Here is a 17,599-nt window from a genome sequence, read left to right as displayed (position 1 = left end):
CTCCAGGAGTGAGGGTGAGGGGCACATAGTTAACTGGCATCAAACATTCTTTTATTACTTAGAAGTGATTTCCTTCTGTTTCTAATGAGTCAAATACTGACTCAAAATTGTTTCTATTCGGTCTACTTACTAACCTTCATTAATTGAGTTCCAGAGAACAGGGACTAAAACTGGAGGAGTCCCCAACCTCAGAGTGCTTTTATTCCTTGAGTGAGAAATACAGGAAACAAAGGAACAGAAAACAAGATATTTCTGATAGGAATATATGTCATGATGTAATACAATGACAGAGAATGAGGCAAACAAGGGGGAGCTCCAGTGTGGCTGGGAAGGCAGTATCTGGGAGGAAGTGTGAGAGCTGAACTGAGACATAAAAGCTGAGAAAGCCAGCCATTCAGCCATTCTCAGAGAACTGGGAGAAATGTCCTAGACAGAGCAATAACGACCCTGAAGATGGGACAAACCTGGTCCATCTGAGGACCAGGGAAGTGGCCAGTATGGTTGGAGCACCGTGCATGAGCAGTATGGGATGGCAGGTGGTGGGACCAGGTGGGGAACTGGTAAGCCTTTGTAAGTAGTCAAAATTTTAGTCGAAAAGTAGCAGGAAGGGGGCCTCCCTGTTGGCACAAGGGGTTAAGCACCGCACTATGAAGCAATCCACAGCCTCTAGCACAAGTTCGATCCCCGGCCGGCCAGGGAGAAACCCACATGGCGAGGCAGACCTCTCATGTCTCAACCGCTGCTTCCCTCAGCAGTGTATTTCAGTCAGTCTGCCTGTTCTGTTCCCTGCCCTGTCTCTGGTGGATCCTCTCACCCCCGCCACATCTCTGGCCTGTACCCCAGCTCTTGTATGCATAAATAAATAAATCTTAAAAAAATAATAAAAGTAGCAGGAAATCACTGATGGATTTTAACCAAAGGAGTGACAGATCTGATACCCATTTTTTAAACACCCCTCTGGGAGAGACTCTGAAGTATAGGTAAGAATTGGCGGTGACAGTTGTTTCGCCTCTGAGGAGGTTAACAGAGAGAATAGAATGGGAGACTTTTTGCTGAATGTAGTTTTATACACATTGAATTTCTTTTATGTTCATGTATTACCTATTCAAAAAAGAATTAACAAATATACAGCAGGTATAACTTAGGTCATTTGCACAAAAACAAATCCCTCTAACTCTGGCAAGGGCAGCACAAATGTGTAGGGTTGTGTAGAATCACTTTGGCTGCTCTGAAGAGGATGGGCTTGATGTGGGCAATCACCTAGAAGAGGCTGTTGCAGTAGTATTAGCAAGAGAATACTGGTGGCTTTGATTAGCTGTTGGCAGTAGAGAGAGATAGATGAATTTGATTTTTGGAAATAAAATCAACTTGGGTAATTAAATGTGAAGAATGAGGAGGATAACAGTGATGACTCCAGGTTTGTGACATGCGCCACTGGCTGCATGGTTATCTTGTTCTCTTAGAATGGGGACACTGAAGGAGAAACACAAGTGTCCTGTTTCATTTAGGTCATCTGAAGTCTTAGATATCAAAAATATCAAGTATATAACTGATCAAGAGACATGAGTTCTAAAGAGAGATCTGGGGCAAAGAGATAAATTTCAGAGTTGCTTGCACATAGAGTTAGACTTGAAATTTTAGGAGATCGTAAATAAGCTAACTCTTGAGACAAAAAAGAGAAACTAGCACTGAATAATTCTGATACAAATAATTCTGATATTTAAAGTAGATGAGGAGCTACCAGAGAAAGAAAAGCAGTATGCCACAGGCCTTTGGGGCTCATCATCTAGTCACAGTCAGAGAACTGAAAAAGATCATTGGATTTAAACTGTGTTCAGACTTCACTCAGGGCTGTTTTCAAATACCCAGATTCTAGCATTTTTGCAAAATCTTTGTGTCTGAGCCTCATTCCCACCTCACTGAATTCCCCAAGTGAGAGAACTGGGCTCTGAGGTCAGCTCCCCTCTTCCATCCAGGTAGAAAGTCTTGAATCTTAGAGACCTCTAGAGTCTATTCAGTGGGAGTTTTAACTATATATCATCCCCAGTCCGACTTCAAATTTGAGCTCATGTGTGCCTCTAAGATATTCTGCCACTGAATAAATGTGCTTCCCTCTAAGAGAGGTGTAGTTAAATAAACTTCTTAAACAAGGAGAATCAAGACATCAGCTTCTCTTGGTGTGTCCCCCACCCCACACATACCCCAGTAGTCATTGTGGAACTTGTGATTTAAAACTAAAATGTTGTGAAAATAGAGAAAAGCTTGCTTATATTCCTGAGCTCCTTAGAATGACCTTTTTGAGTTATTGTGGTGAAAACAGGAAGCATGTAGAGAGACTTTTCATTCGTAAAAGAAGCACGTAAAATAAGTGCACGTGATGCTGACACATTTTGGGTAAAAACATAGATTGTTTGCACAGTGTCTGCAGCCCACTCCTTTCTCCGGCTCATCCTTTCACTGCAGTTCTCAGCCTGACAATCTCAGGGAAAGAGACGCAGCGCTCTTCGACATGGCCTGTACGTGACCAAACTTGGAAACACACATGGTGTGCCTCTGCTGATGAGAGGCTTGCAGAATATTAGCAATACCTGTGGAGAAGCCCCCGCAGGAGCAGAGAAACTGCTCTCTACTGTCCTTGGAAAGTTTCTCTGTCCCTTTCATGGTGTCCCTAACCACTGAGTGCTTTCCAGGCAGCTCTGTGTAGTCTTCATATATTTAAATCAGGTTTCTCTAAAATTTGCATATCTTCAACAGAAATTTTTACCGAGCTTGTCACTTACCATGCATTTATAGTCTGTACAAAGAGGCTTGTGGAGAGGGACTGTGGCAACGTCTGCATCCCGTGTTCAGAGGAATGAACTTCCACTTTCATTCTCTTTTGTCAGTATCAGTTTCTCAGAGAAGGAGGGAATCAGAGTCTAGACTGGGAGGCAGAAGAGAGCAGAGGAGGGAATAGGGGGAGGGCGGCCAGCCCTGAAGCCTGATGTGTGTGTTGTGCTGTGTAAAGTGAGGGGAATGGGCAGCAGCTGGAAGTGTTTCCCGGTAACAGCCGACCTATGCGCCGAGGGCTTCCCATGCACTGGCTCCTTTAAATGCCCGTAACAACCCCATTTCACAGGGGACACAGCTGAGGCTGTGAAAGGTGAAATCACTTAACCCATAGCCAACAACCGTGAAAACATGCAGCTGGAACTTGGATCCAGTACCTGGACTCCAGAGCACAAGCTTCTCACTGGATTATCTAGAAAGAGAGATTGAAGCTCTCTGTTACAGGACTTGCTAGGGTGGGACCAAGCCATAGAGCTCTCCAAACTCTGGTCTTCATCTTTATACAACCCTGCAGCCCCAGCATGTGGACTGAAAGGCAGCAGAGAAAGATAGGGGAAGGTTCCTCTTTTTCCCAGTGTTGTTCTAGAAAGAGATGTATGGCACTTACAGTCTGATGCCCCTGATTGCCACTTGGACATTGTGTGACTTGGTAAACTGGCGCTTGCCAGTTGAGCCTTCTGGAATGGCTGAACAGGCGACAGTTCCCTGGTGAGTTATGTGCCAGGAGTTTTGCGACTGAGTTGCCTCTGTGGGCCTGAGGATGCCCTGGGCAGGGTGGCTCCTGGGTAGAGTGGGTGTGGCTCTTTTTCTTACATCCACTGTTGCTTTGGAGTTGGTTTTCCAGAAGCCTAATAATATTTTGAAGGACAAGGAACTGTTCCAAGAGAAGGCCAAATTGGATCCCTGATGAAATGATGATAGAAGGAGGAAGACACACAGGAGGGTAGAAAGAAAGAAGTTTCCTGCCTGCCACTGCCTCCCTCTTCTCCCGACACCCACAGAGAGGTTGGAGGTCAAGGGAAGGGACAGAAAGGAGTCACCTACCTCCCAGGGTTTTTCAGATCCTTAAAATTTCCCAAGGATATTAACCTGCTTTCAGCTACAGAAATGAAACTGTTTGAAAGAGCACGTCCTTATTTCTGTGGCAAAAGCTGCCTTGAGCTGTTTTCCTTTGTTTTTAAATCTGTATTTATTTCCAGATAAAAAGAGAGACTGCATCCAGCCCCCTTCTCTTTGTGTATTGAGGGGTTTAAGGACCTACTCACAGGAGGGTTCTCAAAAGTCAGATTTGATGGCACAGTATCCTCATGGTACAGACAACCTGTTCTCCCTCATCCCGATCCCCTCCCCACACTGTGGCAAAAGAGGGATAGGTTTTTCCTAGGTGGAGAGAAGAGTGAAGGGTGGGAAGACTTGTTCTGCGCCTGACAGTGAAGCTGCCCGTGTTGGGTCATAGAAAGATCTTACTGGGACAGGACAGCCACTAGCTCAGAGAAGAAGAAGGGGGTCATTCGTTTTTGCAGGGATTGGGGCTGTCTTGGAGACGCAACAAGACAGATTACCTGGAGTGGTGACTTTTGATGCTTTTAAAATGAAGTGTGCACCACTTCCCTTTGCTGCTCACTGCTCTTGCGGCCTTTGCTGCGTGCAAACAGCTGCCTTAGGAGCGCACTGCACAAAGCTGTACCTGCCTTTGGTGACACTGCCTTTTGTTCTAACATTTAGCTTGTATCTCACAGATATTTTAATTCATTTGTAAGAAAAACAAATCATTCTATTTCAGAACTGTCTCTGTGTGGTTTTATTAGATTACTGAGGACTAGAGTGGGCTCTTCTAAGTTGCAACTTCCCTTTGCAACACAGACTGATCACCAGTGGTGATTCACTGTAGCTTTAGGTCCAGTGCCCTGTGCAGCTGGCCTGTCCATCTGCCCCTTCTCTCCCCACAGCCAAACCGATCACTGTGTCAGGGAGTCAGATCCTGTTGTTTCTTGGAGTGGGATGCTTTCCCTCTGTCATGCAAAGCCCAGGGATAGAGGAGAATGTAAAGCAGGCACATTCCATTCCCGAATCACCTGCAGCCGCCTTGCCTGTTCCAAGGGCCTGATGAAATAAAATGCATTAAGATCCTTTAATACATTTCTGAGCTACAAATTCCGCCTTGGGCATTTGGTCAGCGGATGTGGTATAATCCAGGGATTGCTGCTGGTAGTAGTATAAATGGCTCAGGCTTGCCAACAAGCTTTCCTACAGTCACCTGCTGCTCCCAGCATGTACTTAACAGATGAGCTATGCGGTCAGTGAGCTCTCCTGAACTTTAAGAAACTTTTACCTTGCTAGAAAAAAGAGATCACATTTTTCTAGCAAACCTGTCTGGTCATTTCAGACACAGGGTCCAGGGATATTTGGCATTTGTTTTTCAAATAGTTACTTTAGGTAGCAAGTGATACTCATTGACGCAGACTTGAGATGCAGAGGATCTGCTACCTAGGTTTCTTAGGAACCTTTGGGAGCTCTGTTTACATCTGTGGGAGCAGTCTCTGATTTTCCTCCTAACTGGACATACTGACAAGACCTCACTCCCAGGCTGCAGATGGCACAGGCTGGGGGGCGGGCACCCTGGGTCAGACTTGCGTGTGCACAGGCTGCACACGGGTGCGCTGCCACTTCAGGTTTCACATCAGTGGATCATTTTACAGTACCTTGGTCCCCAAGGCTTGTCAAGATTTCTAGGTTCTGCTTGAACCTTTGACAATTTGAAATTTCAGTGAGCAAGAAAGTGTAAAATATTTCTTCCAAGTGCAGTAAAAACATCCTAGCAACTGGAGCTGAGGCCCACCCTGGTCTGCGACTTGACTGAAACAGCCACTTTGGAGGTTCCTACAAGAGTGGGTTCTGTAAGAAAACAAATGTTTAATTAATTAAAGTCCAAAAGAACCCAGAGCTGCCCAGTTTTGCCAATTTTATTTTTTTTTTTTAAGATTGATTTATGCATACAAGAGCTGGGGTACAGGCCAGAGGTGTGGGGTTTGAGAGGACTCACCAGAGACAGAGTGAGGAACAGATCAGGCAGACTGACCGAAATACACTGCCTAGGGGAGCAGTGGGTGAGTCAGGAGAGGTCTGCTGTGCCATGTGGGTAGCTCCTTGAGCAGGGAGCAAACTCGTGCTACAGTTGCTGCAGACAGTTTCATAGGTTGTGTCTTAACCCCTTGTGCCCCTGGGAGGCCCCCAGTTTCGCCAATTTTAAATGGTGCTTTTTACTCCCATGATAAAGCTGGTAAGCAACATTTCTATCTGGCCAGGATTGAATAAAAATATTAAGGACCCAGGCTGTGAATTTTGGCATCACTTTCTTTGCCTTCCTTTAGGAAATGCCACAGAAAAAGAGTATCAATGCCTGCACAATTTTCATGGTTTGGAGGGAAGTGCTGACCTGGGGAACAGGGCCTCAGCCAAGGATAGGGACTCCGCTGCCTTCAGGATGTCAAGCTGGCTCCTTCCCTCTCCTTCTAGCTCCTCTTCCGCCCATTTTCCACACCCCCACCCCACCATACAGTATTCATTCCTCGTGGCCCGTGCATGTGTGGACAGGAAGGAGTGGGGGGAAGGGAATGGCAGTTGAGGCAGTTACCTGGTTCAGATGCTCAGGACCCTGCCTGCCAGCACTGTGGGGAGAGACAGAATGGCCCTTTCTCTTCAGGCTCTGGGTGAGATTTTTGAGTGTCTCTTGGGCAGTGATTGTTGCTGAGTTTTGTAAACAAACAAGTACAACAGGAAATACTGTTAGGACTTTCACAGCACTTAGAGCAAGGTGTTGGGTGCTATGTCACCTTTCCCTCATGATGGTGTTTGTGCAGATTTTTCCATGTGTGTTTAGTCTCAAAATACCACAGGCCCCTCACTGTGTGAACAGAGGTGAGGTTTACCTGCGAGTGAGAGCATCTGAATGGAACTGTATGACTTACAATTGTTAACTTTCTAAGTTGAAGAGTCAGGTCAAAGTTTGGTTCCCCCTGAACAAACATTTTTAGAAACTTGATGTCAGATCTTTACGAGTTTTGGGAAAATGAACCTCAGTGCCATTTTCTGCTGGGAATGGGTTTTTAGAGCCCATCTGGTGTGGGCATCTTCAGGTGGTTGGGACATAACACTTACTGAGGCCACAAGCGTCAGGAGGGCCACACCCTCCTGATGTGTTCCTTTCTACCCATGAGTGGCTTTCATTGCAGCGTCTGTTCTCCCACAAGAGTGCTCCCCACCTTTCAAGTCGGGGTGAGTGACCTGAATGCTGCCTCTGCATTTCTCATTCACATGAGATTCTTGCAGGACAGAAGGCTAGATAGGTCTTGAATTTTATTTATTTATTTATTTATTTATTTATTTTGCCTTGTGCTACAATCCTGTGTCTCTGATGGTGACAGGGTCAGGGAACCTTCTGTACCCTCTCCTACCCTCCAGTCTCTTGCCGTCCATAGCCACAAGCTTGGATAAGCCCCCAGGATGGTTCAGCCCCCGTGGTTTCTGGTCAGGCATCCTCGTCTTCCCTTCCCAGTGCGGACTACTCAGTTGAAGGAGGTCTTTCAAACTGATGCTGTAGCTGCCAGAGACCATCTAGCGATCATCCAGCTCAGTTGGCAGGGGGCCAGCTGGTACCACCTTCTACAGCAGCTCCCCCTTCCCATGCCCAGCATGGTCTGTGGGAAGCCAGGTAATGGCAGGAGAAGAGGGACGAGGGTGGCCATAACACAGTGCTTACAGAGCTGCTTCCTCTCCCTCCTTTTTACATCAATGGCTCATACCAGATTGCCCTACAGCGCTGAAGAGCAGAGAAACGCCCACACAAGTTCTTGTGTATTTTGTGTAGATTTACTGAAAACAACTCCAGAATACCAACAATCCAGGGCTCCCAGGAACAGGACAACCAGTTTAGGGCCAGGCAGCAAGGAAGAGGGTTGAGGTTAGATTACATTTTTTTTTAAAGATTTATTTTTTATTTATACAATAGCTCGGGTACAGGCCAGAGGCGCGGGAGGGTGAGAGGATTCACCAGAGACAGTGGGGAGCAGAACAGGCAGACACACCGAAAGCACTGCGGAGGGGAGCAGCGGGCGCGACAGGAGAGGTCTGCCGGGCCGTGTGGGAATCTCCCTGGCTGGCCGGGAATCAAACCCGCCTTGCAGATGTGTGGACAGCTTCACGGCGCTGTGCTCAGCTCGCGCCACCGGGGAGGCCCTGAGCTTAGATTTACATTTAGCAGGCAAATTTATTTTCAGAAAAATTTGCTTTGGGTCTCCTGCCTGCCTCTGACTATGCAGGCGATTCTCCTTCCCTTTCTCCTTTTTCTAATAAGCCTGTCCTTTTAAAATGTAGCAACAACCACCACCAAAAAAAAAACACGCCTTGGTGGGGGGCAGTCAGTGTTCTTTTAAGATATTTTCCTACCCTTCTCTCTCCTTACCCTCCCCCACCCCCAGTACTGTGTGGTGTACAGACAGTATAAGCAAAATTATATTGAAGTTGTTTTTTAAAATATGTGAAGCTAACCTATAAGGAGAGTGTAAAAGTGGATTGTATATGTATGTGGGTGAGTGAATTCAATTTTGATATATTACCTTTTTTAATTGGGAAACAGTAATTACATGGGAGCCTGGGTGGTAAGACCAAGCCTGCGTGGCCGTCCGCAGAGCAGGCCCCTCTGGACACTGCCTTATTTGACCATTTGGGGAAGGCCCGATAGATTTCTGATGAACGGGGTGAAGGAAGTTGAGGCTGGCCTAGCCAAGAGGGAGGCCGGAAATCCTCTGGGGCTTTAAAACTGTGTTCATCACTGAAATTAAGAACCATCGTCTTCTCCAGCAGCCTAGACTCATCTCTCTCTTCGTACCCAGCGTGGTCTCCAGAATTCACTTAGGGTAATTGAAAGTTCATGACACTTGCAGTGGTTCCTGGAAACGGTCCTGTGGCTACCAAGAGAAAAAAAAGAGTCACCCCCAGCCACTGTACTCCCCACCCGCCCTCCCTTATTCAGGACAGTCCACCCCCCACTGCTCACGCTGGAGTGCATTTAACCAGCTGGCTGCTGTCCTGGGTAATACCTACTCAGCGTGTGGGGCAGGTTCCCGCGTGTAACTTCCTCTTGGTGAGTGATCCTGACAGGAAAGGGAATTGAGCTTAATTTATGTCATTTAATAACCTCAGTACAGCAACTTGAGAAGTCAGCCTTCCAAAATTTCCCCTTCAGACTTTTCCCCAGTGAGTTATTATGCCATATATTCTAATTGTTACCAGCTCTGCTCCCAAGATTTAGCTGCCATTTAGTGGTTTTCACCTTCAGAATCAAAGCCAAGCATCAAGGTGTGTCTGACAGAGGTGCACGGAACGTAGGGAGAGAAAGGAGGTGTTGTCAGCTGGATGGAAAGTCCTCGGGTGGGTAGAGAGAATACTGACGAATTGCTCTGGCTGTCACTCCCTGTTTTCTTCTCCACCTGAGACTCAACTCCGCCGAGTTGGCTTCCCCAGTGGCGGAAGGCAAGCTGGGCAAAGTGAGGGCAAAACTGGCACCGCTCATTCCACCCCAGTCTGCCTTTGACTAATGAGGTGTTAGGCTGAGCCAGGCTGAGTTAATTTCAGGGGTGATCTATTTCCTGTTACTTCCTGCTACTTTTATTCAGCCAGAACCATTCATCAGAAGGAAAAGAGCCCCCGGGACCTTCCCCTGCATCATTCCAGTGTCTTAGAGAAAGGGGAAGGAAAGGGGCATCAGGGCCCTCCCGCCCCTCATTGTCGATGCTGAAGATACAGAAACAGGACAGGACTCTTCTGCATGGTCCTCATGTCCCCCTCCTCGGGCCCCAACGTGGCAGCAGGTTCTCCCCACTAGGTGGACTTAGCTCCAAAAAGAGGGTCGCGCTTAGACGGAGGATGCACATTGAAGCCATCCACACTTTCGCTGTGAAATCCTTGAGGAGAAAGACCACTGGTATCCAATATCTCAGAGTAATGAACTTATCAGTAAATATAACACATGAGCTCATTAATCTTAACTTTGCTTTGGACCAAGTGGGAGCTTGGCTTCTCGGGAGACAAAAATTTCATCTCTGTTCTTTTCCTTAAACCCAATCCCAATTTAGAGTCAAACATATTGCCCTGCTCTCCCTGGGAAGCAGTTAATAACGTGTTTTCTCACACAATGGATGGTCCAGGATCGGTCCAGTCGCTCAGGCCCCGAGGAGGTGTGCACGTGCCAGTGTGCAGCGTGCGTTCAAGGCCTCCGAGCAGGGCTGTGTCGCTGAGAAATTTTCTCTGGGTGAAGTTAATCTTAAAAGTTAAGGCTATTGAAACTGTTGTCTATCCTGGTTAGTCTTTTTCTACAACTTCTGCTGTTCTAAAGCCATAACTTCCATCCTTCATCTCTGAAAAGAAATTGAGGATGGGGAGCTGCTTGCAAAGGGGTGGCTACCCATTAGTATGGCTGTCATGATCTAGGTCTAAAAAAAAAGAAGTCTCAGAGAAGAAATGCCATTTGCTTGGGCAATGAGTGAGGAGAGCACTGGTGTGGACAGCTGCCGGGAGGCCTGTCCCGGGTGCATCGGGAGAGGAGGGCTAGAAAAAGATTTGGATTCACCTTCAACCTGGTGGACCTGTCTAGGCCTGTGGGGTGTGCCGGTTACAAACACCAGGATTAGGTGGTGGTCCAGCCAGCCACTGCCAGGTGTCTGCCCAGCCCAGAACTTCTCTCCCCTTCCCAAGGGGGGGTCAGGAGACTCAGGGGACATCAGGCCTCAGGGGACATCTGCCACACGCATGCACACGTCTATGAGTATTCCTAGAAGTTGACCAGAAGTAGTTCCCTTTCATCCTCTGAGCCTCTCTGCTGACTCCCTGAGGGACGTCTCTCCCTGTTTCCTACCCCGAGGGCCTTCTGCACATCCTCCTGCTCCCAGGCCTCTCTGCAGTCCTTTGTTCCACCAGCCTTACCACTTTCTCACTGTGATGTCTCTTCCATAAAGGGAGGACTTGTGCTGCAGCCTCCCGCTTCTGGGAGGGCTGGGGCAAGTGGGAAGCCCTGCGTGTGGGGGCTTCAGCCTCGACTAGCAGGTGGAGATAGAAGCAGCAGCCTCCTTTGAGATTGTGATTAGAGCTCACGTCTCCATTCTTTTCTCTTTGTGATACCTCTTCCAGCACTTGAAATAATCCATTTTCCTTTGAGAGCTTCCACTCCCTTGCGGGTTACGGTTTGATCACTCCTCCCTATCCCCCCAGCCCTGGCTGTAGAGGAGGTGGGCTGTCATTTAAGCCATAATCATTTCTGCTCCTTCTCTCCCTCCTAGGAATGGTGGGGGTTGTCCTTTGCCCTGGTCAGGGAAAGTGCTGAGCTGGCAGCTCCGTGCACGCCTGCCTGTGGGGCGGCTGGGAGGGAAGGGGTTCAGAACGCACTCATTTCCTAGGGAAGGGGTATGTCTCACTGCAGCAGCAGGTGCCTTCGGAGTTCCTCTTCAGGACAGGGCAGGAGCAGCATCAAATGCAGAGGCAGCCTCTGGGCAGGGATCATGTCCCTCAGACGACCCGAGGGCATGTGGCCGGCCTGAGGGGCAGCCGTGGGGCATGGACATGCTGGCTTTCTAGCTGAAGGCGGAGGGGGTGCCCTGCTGTAACTGTTGTCCGCTCACTGAGGCGCCCTCCTGTCCCCTGGGCCAGGCTGGAGCTGGGCTTTGGGTGTTTGGAGGACGCCCTGACCGTGTGTTTCTGTGCTTCTTCCCGCGGCTGCAGGCTACGTCTTCTGTATGTTACATCGCCTCCCCGAGCAGCACGACTGCACGTTTGACCACATGGGCCGTGGCCGAGAGGAAGCCATCATGAAAATGGTGAAACTGGACCGGAAAGTGGGGCGCTCCTGCCAGCGCATCGGGGAGGGGTGCTCCTGAAGGCCGGGCACGGCCGCCACGTGACGCTGTTCTTAGTTCACTAATGTTAGCCTTATTTAGGACAAAGTCAGCCAGACACCTTGTACTGGGCACGCGTCAGACTACAGCCAGTCCGTTTCCTTTCTTTAGCCAGCCATCCTGGTACTGTAGTTTAGGGGTTGATGGTGGTTGAAATTGATTTCTGGCTGGTTACTAAGGTGCCTGCTAGCCATTGTATAAATTAAAACATGAAGAATATTTTTTTTGAGCATGGCTAGTGGATTTAAAACAACACATACCTGTCACTGCTGGAGTCAAACTTATAAAAAGCCTTAAGCGGAAAGTGTTCCAGATGGAGACTCTGAGTTAATAGAGGAGTAGAAGCTGATGTTACAGTCCCCACGACGCACATGGCTTTGCCAGAAACTCTGATGTTCGGCCTTTCACCTCTTCACTTATCCTTAGTCCCAGTAGCCAGGATGCCTGATGGCCATGCGTGCCTTGGCCACAGGAGGCTGCTGAGATAGGCACGTGGCTGGGCTGGGTGGTGGCCTCGCTCTCCCACAGAGCTGGAAATTGGGGTGGGGGGACCGGTTCTTAGGAAAATTTTTTACCTGACTTGCTTTGGAAAAAAACTCTCTCATCCCATGAAGAGAAACAATAACCTCACTTTGAAAATTAGCTCCATTCAAGACTAGTCCACGAATGAGACCCACCTTTTCTACACAGGATCCATGGTCAGGAGAAGCAACCGGGAGAGCACCCCGGCCCGCCGGCTCTGCTTGCCATTTGCCGAGTGCAGGGGTCTGGCAGTTGATCAAATAAGGCTAATTGCAGCACAGCAGCTGCACTGGGGTCTACACACTGGCCTCTGCAGCTAGATTTCTATATTGGGAATTTTTAAAAGACGTTTCATAGCCAACAGGAATCAGTAGACGCGCTGGGGATCAACGAGGGAAGCTGCTGCCCAGAGTCCGCCCTTTCCTGCTGAGCCCCTGGAGGGGCCAAGGATGATGCCGTGGCCTCTGCCCCTCCTTTCTGTGCAGCCCCGTAGTCCAGGCACAGCCGGTGCACATCTCCCACCCAGCGAGCTTAGTACGGGGAGGCGGCGTATTCCCAGGGACAGCAGGCTCGCTCTCACTGGAACCACGGTCTGTGACCAGCTTCTAGAGAGACACTTGCTCTGGCGGGGGGTCGGGGGGGTTGGGAGGGAAGGGCATATTTCTCAGCCTGTGCCTCTTCATGTGGGCAGAGAGATGTTCCATAGCTGCAGTGGCTCCGGCCAGGCCGGTGGAGAAGGGGCTGTTAGGAATCATTACCAACCAGGTGGGACTGGGGGGGCAGACAGGATTAAGAGTCTCTTGAAAGTCTGAGCGGACCTCAGTGGCCCCAGAGCCCCCATCTGCAGGTTGGGGAGGGGAAGGGAGTCCTATACAGGCAGTTTGGCTCTCCCCACACACACACCCAGGCTTCTGGAATAGTTTCACCCAGCAACTTTCCCTTTTATACCACAACAAACAATTCAACTCTCCGCAAATTATCAGCTGAACGCCTGCAACTGCAAATGTTTTTTGATCCGAAATACAAAATCATGCTCTTCCTAACTTCCTCCTCCCACCCCGCCCCCACCAGAGTGGAATCCGCTGCAAAATCTCCAGCCTTAATTCTTGCTTCAGGACCCAGACCAGTGTCTCTCTCTAGGGCAGCCCAGGGCAGAGGGGCCAGGTCTGCCTGTGTTTACCACTGTTGTCAAGCCACGACACTCTGGCCAGTACGTGGCCATCCTCAGTGAGGCGCCCCACCGAGGCCCCCCTGCCAAGCTCTGATCCTGAAGGAGCCACCCTCTCGCCCTTCCGGCCCCCCTCAGGCCCCTCCAGCTACTGCCTCAAGGCAGCGATGGGAAAGCAGGCTCTGGGGGGGGCCCCCCCCCCCCCGCGGCGGGCGCACAGGAGTCACAGCCCATGTTCACTTCCTGATGGTAGAGCTGGGGGGTGGGGGGAGGAAGGGCTTGTTCCCCTGCAGTATCTGTTCTGTGAAGTTTGTTAAATGTAAGGAAAGCTTAAATTCTTGTATCTTTAAAAGAGAAAATCTTATTTAACCCCTTTGTGTTCTAGATTTACTTACACACATAGCCTAGCGCTCAGTTTTAGTTTTAACATTGTGAAAATATTAAAAGAATCTTGTAATTTTATTCTTTTTCTCCTGCTGAAAAAAAATTAAACCAATCCTATGAAAGTTTGGATTTCTCTGTTTCACCAGTTCTCCCGAGTGCCAGCCACATAGAAGATACAGTCAGAAAAATAGGAAATGTCTCCCTGCCAAAAGCTTGAGAGATGGGGCGCTGCTGTGTGCAGAGAACCCCTAAGCATTGTCGCACAGCGGGAAGTGGCCGGGCTAAACAGCTGTTCCCCTAGATTCTGTGTGGGGCCCTGCCATGGGGGCTGTGGGCCCTGGCTCCGGGGAGAAGGTGCATCTGAGGGCCCAGCTGGTGTAGGTGTTCGTGGGTTCTGGGGCAGGGGCCGCGTGTCCACGATGCAGATGGACCCAAGGACGAAGAAGGCTCCCCGGAGGGAGGATCGGACTGGCAGATGCTCGTGAACTTCGGCGCAGACGCACTTAATGCATCGTAACCTCTCCGAAGGCGCGGTGGGTCACAGCAGAGCACTGGCACGCAGCCCTCAGCCTTTAAGGCGGAAATGTTGACCACGCACTTGTCAAGAAGACAAAGCGCAAAGTCCCCGAGGAAATCACAGGTGTGCCGTGGAGGTGAACGAGCAGATGGGCGCTGGGGGCCGGGGCTCACCGGCGCCTGGGGAGCACTGGGGTTGAGCACCACCTCCTGCCTCAGCACCTCCCAGTTGATCAGGGAGGCTTTGTTCAGCCTCTGGCAGGAAGGAGCGGTGAGGGCTGGGGCCAGTGCGGGCTGGGGCCAGTGCGGCACTCCTGGGAGTGGGAAGTGGCCTTCAGGCTGCTGTCAGCTGGGGACCCGAGCCCGCTTGCTCTGGAGAAGGGGCTCACTGAGTGGGGGACCCCTGGTAGGCACCAGAGCAGTGGAAATACCCAAGAACAGACCGCAGGGGGCTGTGAGACCTGCCTCTTTTGTAGCCATTGCCAAAACGTCCTAAAAGAGAGCACCAGGAAGAGAGGAAAAATAATTAGAGTCCTGGAAACCTGGAGCAAGTGCGGTGGGGGCTGCCCGGCCCGGCCAAGGCCCCGTCCACTGCGCAGTGCAGGGCGCCAGGCCCATGGGGGGGCTGAGGAATCTGTACCCCCTGATTCTCACTTCCCTCAGAGGGTTTGGGCTTGAATCTGAGGTAGACAGAAAATTAAGCAAATAAAAATACAGACAACGCCTAGCAAAAAATACTGAGGGAAGAGGAAGCATAGACCTATGTCACTCAGTCGTGAAGAACATTCATGCTCAAATCATGTCAACAAAGTAATGATGAACATTGACCTGGTGACAATTAATGCTGGAGCACCGTAATAGAAGGGGGGTGGGGGGGGTAGGGAGAGAGAGAAAGAGAGTGTGTGTGTGTGTGTGTGTGTGTGTGTGTGGTGTAAGTGTGCTAATTCCTGGGGCATACAGATGTGGCTGGGCCTACAGCCACCAGTGGGTCCCCCTTAGGATGTGAAGGGGAGGCTGAGCAGCACAAGGCTCACAAGTTTGGGGGGTTAAAAGCTCTGGGCAGATGAGACCAGAACCTTGAGCTCTCCAGTGGCGGGGAGCCTTGTTGGTTGGGTTCGTGGACTTGGGAGACCAGCTGGGCAAGTGATTCTGGGCCCCTCCTGTGCCACTTCCTCCTTGCAGTCCTGTCCTGTCCTGCAGGGCTTTGTAGAGTATAGGTGGGGGGAGCTGTTAAAGGTTCTGGGAGCAGGAGGGCCACTGCTGATGGTAGATACTCTGTACCCCCTGGGGAGGGGGCACTGGCATGGTCTTTAGGGTCAAGTGTTACAGGCCCCCCAGGCAGCAGGAGAACTAGGGATGGGGTGAGGAAGGGTGTCCCAAACTAAGAAGAAAGGGTTCTGCTCCATGTGACAAGGTGCCCACGGGGAAGGGGTAATGATCAGGACAAGGCCCCAAAATTAGAAGCTCCTGGACCACACCCCCTGAGCCCCACCAGACAGATACATTTTTGCCCAGAGCCCTGGCAGTGGTGCCCTGTCACCTGCCCCATGCTTGGCACCATTCCAGGGGCTGGGGGTAACTGCTGCCTACGTTGGGGAGGGAGCTAAGGAAATGCAAGGAAAGTGCAAAGAGAATTGGAAGGGGGTCAGTGTTCGTGGAGAACCTGAAAGCCAGCAGGGCTGGAAACTGGAGGCCCGGAGGAGGCTACTCACTTGGCGACCTGGAGCTCAGGCAGTAGGGCCGCTTGGTGAGAAGAGCGGGGTTCTGGGGTGAAGATAGAGGCACTGGAGTTGCTGACAGGCGGGATCCACGTGGGTGAGAGAAAGGGGTCCGGGATGACTTCCTGATTTTGGCCTGAAAAACAACAGGTGGTATGGATTTGCCATTGGCAGGGGACTCCCCACCCTTTGGGGCTGGGTCAGAAGAGACAGCTGAGGTGTAGACACTCAGGGAAAGGTGCAGGAGGCCGGAGGGAGGCCTCCAGGCCAGAGAGTCTCCAGCGCTTTGCTCTACTGGGAGTGCCCGGCCTGGCCGAGCCGCCGAGGCAGGGGGGTGTAGAGGGCATCCCAGTGCCATGAGTCCAGGGAGACGAGGAGGGAGCTCAAAGGAGGCAGAGGCAGTGGGCAATGAGGGCAGCGGAGTCCCGGCATTTCAAGAGAAGGGAGTGGCCGCTAGTGCAGGTGCCGCCCAAGGCAGCCGCACCCAGACAGGCGGCAGGCCAGGAGGAACTGGGGGGCCCGGCTCCAGGAGCCTCTTTGGTAAGGAGTTTTGCTATAATGGAAGCAGGGATATGGCAGTAGTGAGGTGATAGTCGGAACAAGAGGTTTTTTTGGTTTGTTCTATAAAGTTAATCCGACATATTAGTGTCTAATTCCCTGCACTTTTATTTATTTTTATTTTTAAACAATATTTGCTTCCCCCACCCCCTCCTATGTTTATAGCAGCACTATTTACAATAGGTAAAACCTGGAAACAGCCCAAATGCCCAAAAAGAGATGACTGGATCAAGAAGCTGTGGTACATATACACCATGGAATATTACTCAGCATTCAAAAAAGATAAACACATGCAATTTGCAGCAACATGGATGGAGCTAGAAGGATGCTCAGTGAAATAAGCCAGAAGGAAAAACAAAAATATAGAATGGTTTCACTTGTAGCAGGAATATAGGGGAGCCAAATAAGACATCAGTGTAAAAAAAAAAGTGCGTTTGTTTGAAACAGACATTTCAGTGACCCAGAAGAGGGCGAAACAGGTGAGGCGGGGCCTGGTGCTGGTGCGGAGCCAGGGCGCCCAGGGAAGCGCTCAGTTGTCTGGGAAGCAGGGGTGTGAGGATGGGGTTGGGGGAGCCCAAGGGCTGTGGGGAGCCGGGGTGGACTGACCTTGAAATGAAGCTTTAGCTCGAGCCCCTCGCACACCAGGCCTTGGCGCGGGGTGCGCGCGTCCCGGGGGGGTGAGGTTTGCGCGGCCTACTTGAGCCCCCGTCTTTCCACGGCCGCGCCCCCCGACTTGCGCCGCTTCTGCTGGGGGTGCTGGGGCCACGCGGGCACTTAGGGGAATTAAGGGCCAGTAGTTTGGGGGCCACAATTAGTTTGGGGTGTGGGGGGCTATCTGGGTGGTTTGCAGTTATCCCTCACTGAGGTGGGGTTTTGAGGCCCCCTGGGGGCGGGGTGGCGTCCAGGAGGCGCGAGGGGGTCGCTGCGTGGACGCGGCCTGCGGGGCCTGGCGCGGGGGG

At 50.6% G+C, this 17,599-nt stretch overlaps 1 protein-coding gene across 2 annotated transcripts in view; it reads left to right on the top strand.

The window, feature by feature from the left end:
- The window catches only part of ZFAND3 (zinc finger AN1-type containing 3), a gene marked incomplete at both ends in the record, with an annotated part of 297,840 nt that extends 286,084 nt beyond the window's left edge, over positions 1 to 11,756 (top strand). For both annotated transcript variants that reach the window (XM_084256965.1, XM_084256964.1), the window contains one exon: positions 11,602 to 11,756. In XM_084256965.1, the coding sequence (XP_084113091.1) occupies positions 11,602 to 11,756 (155 nt within the window). The remainder of the gene's footprint in view (positions 1 to 11,601) is intronic.
- Between the last annotated feature and the right edge of the window lie 5,843 nt (positions 11,757 to 17,599).

This window comes from Talpa europaea, assembly GCF_964194135.1.
Source record: "Talpa europaea genome assembly, chromosome: 2".
In the NCBI taxonomy this organism is placed as follows: Eukaryota; Metazoa; Chordata; class Mammalia; order Eulipotyphla; family Talpidae; genus Talpa; species Talpa europaea.
The sequence above is the reverse complement of the archived record's forward strand: the minus strand, read 5'-3'. Positions and strand labels throughout refer to the sequence as shown.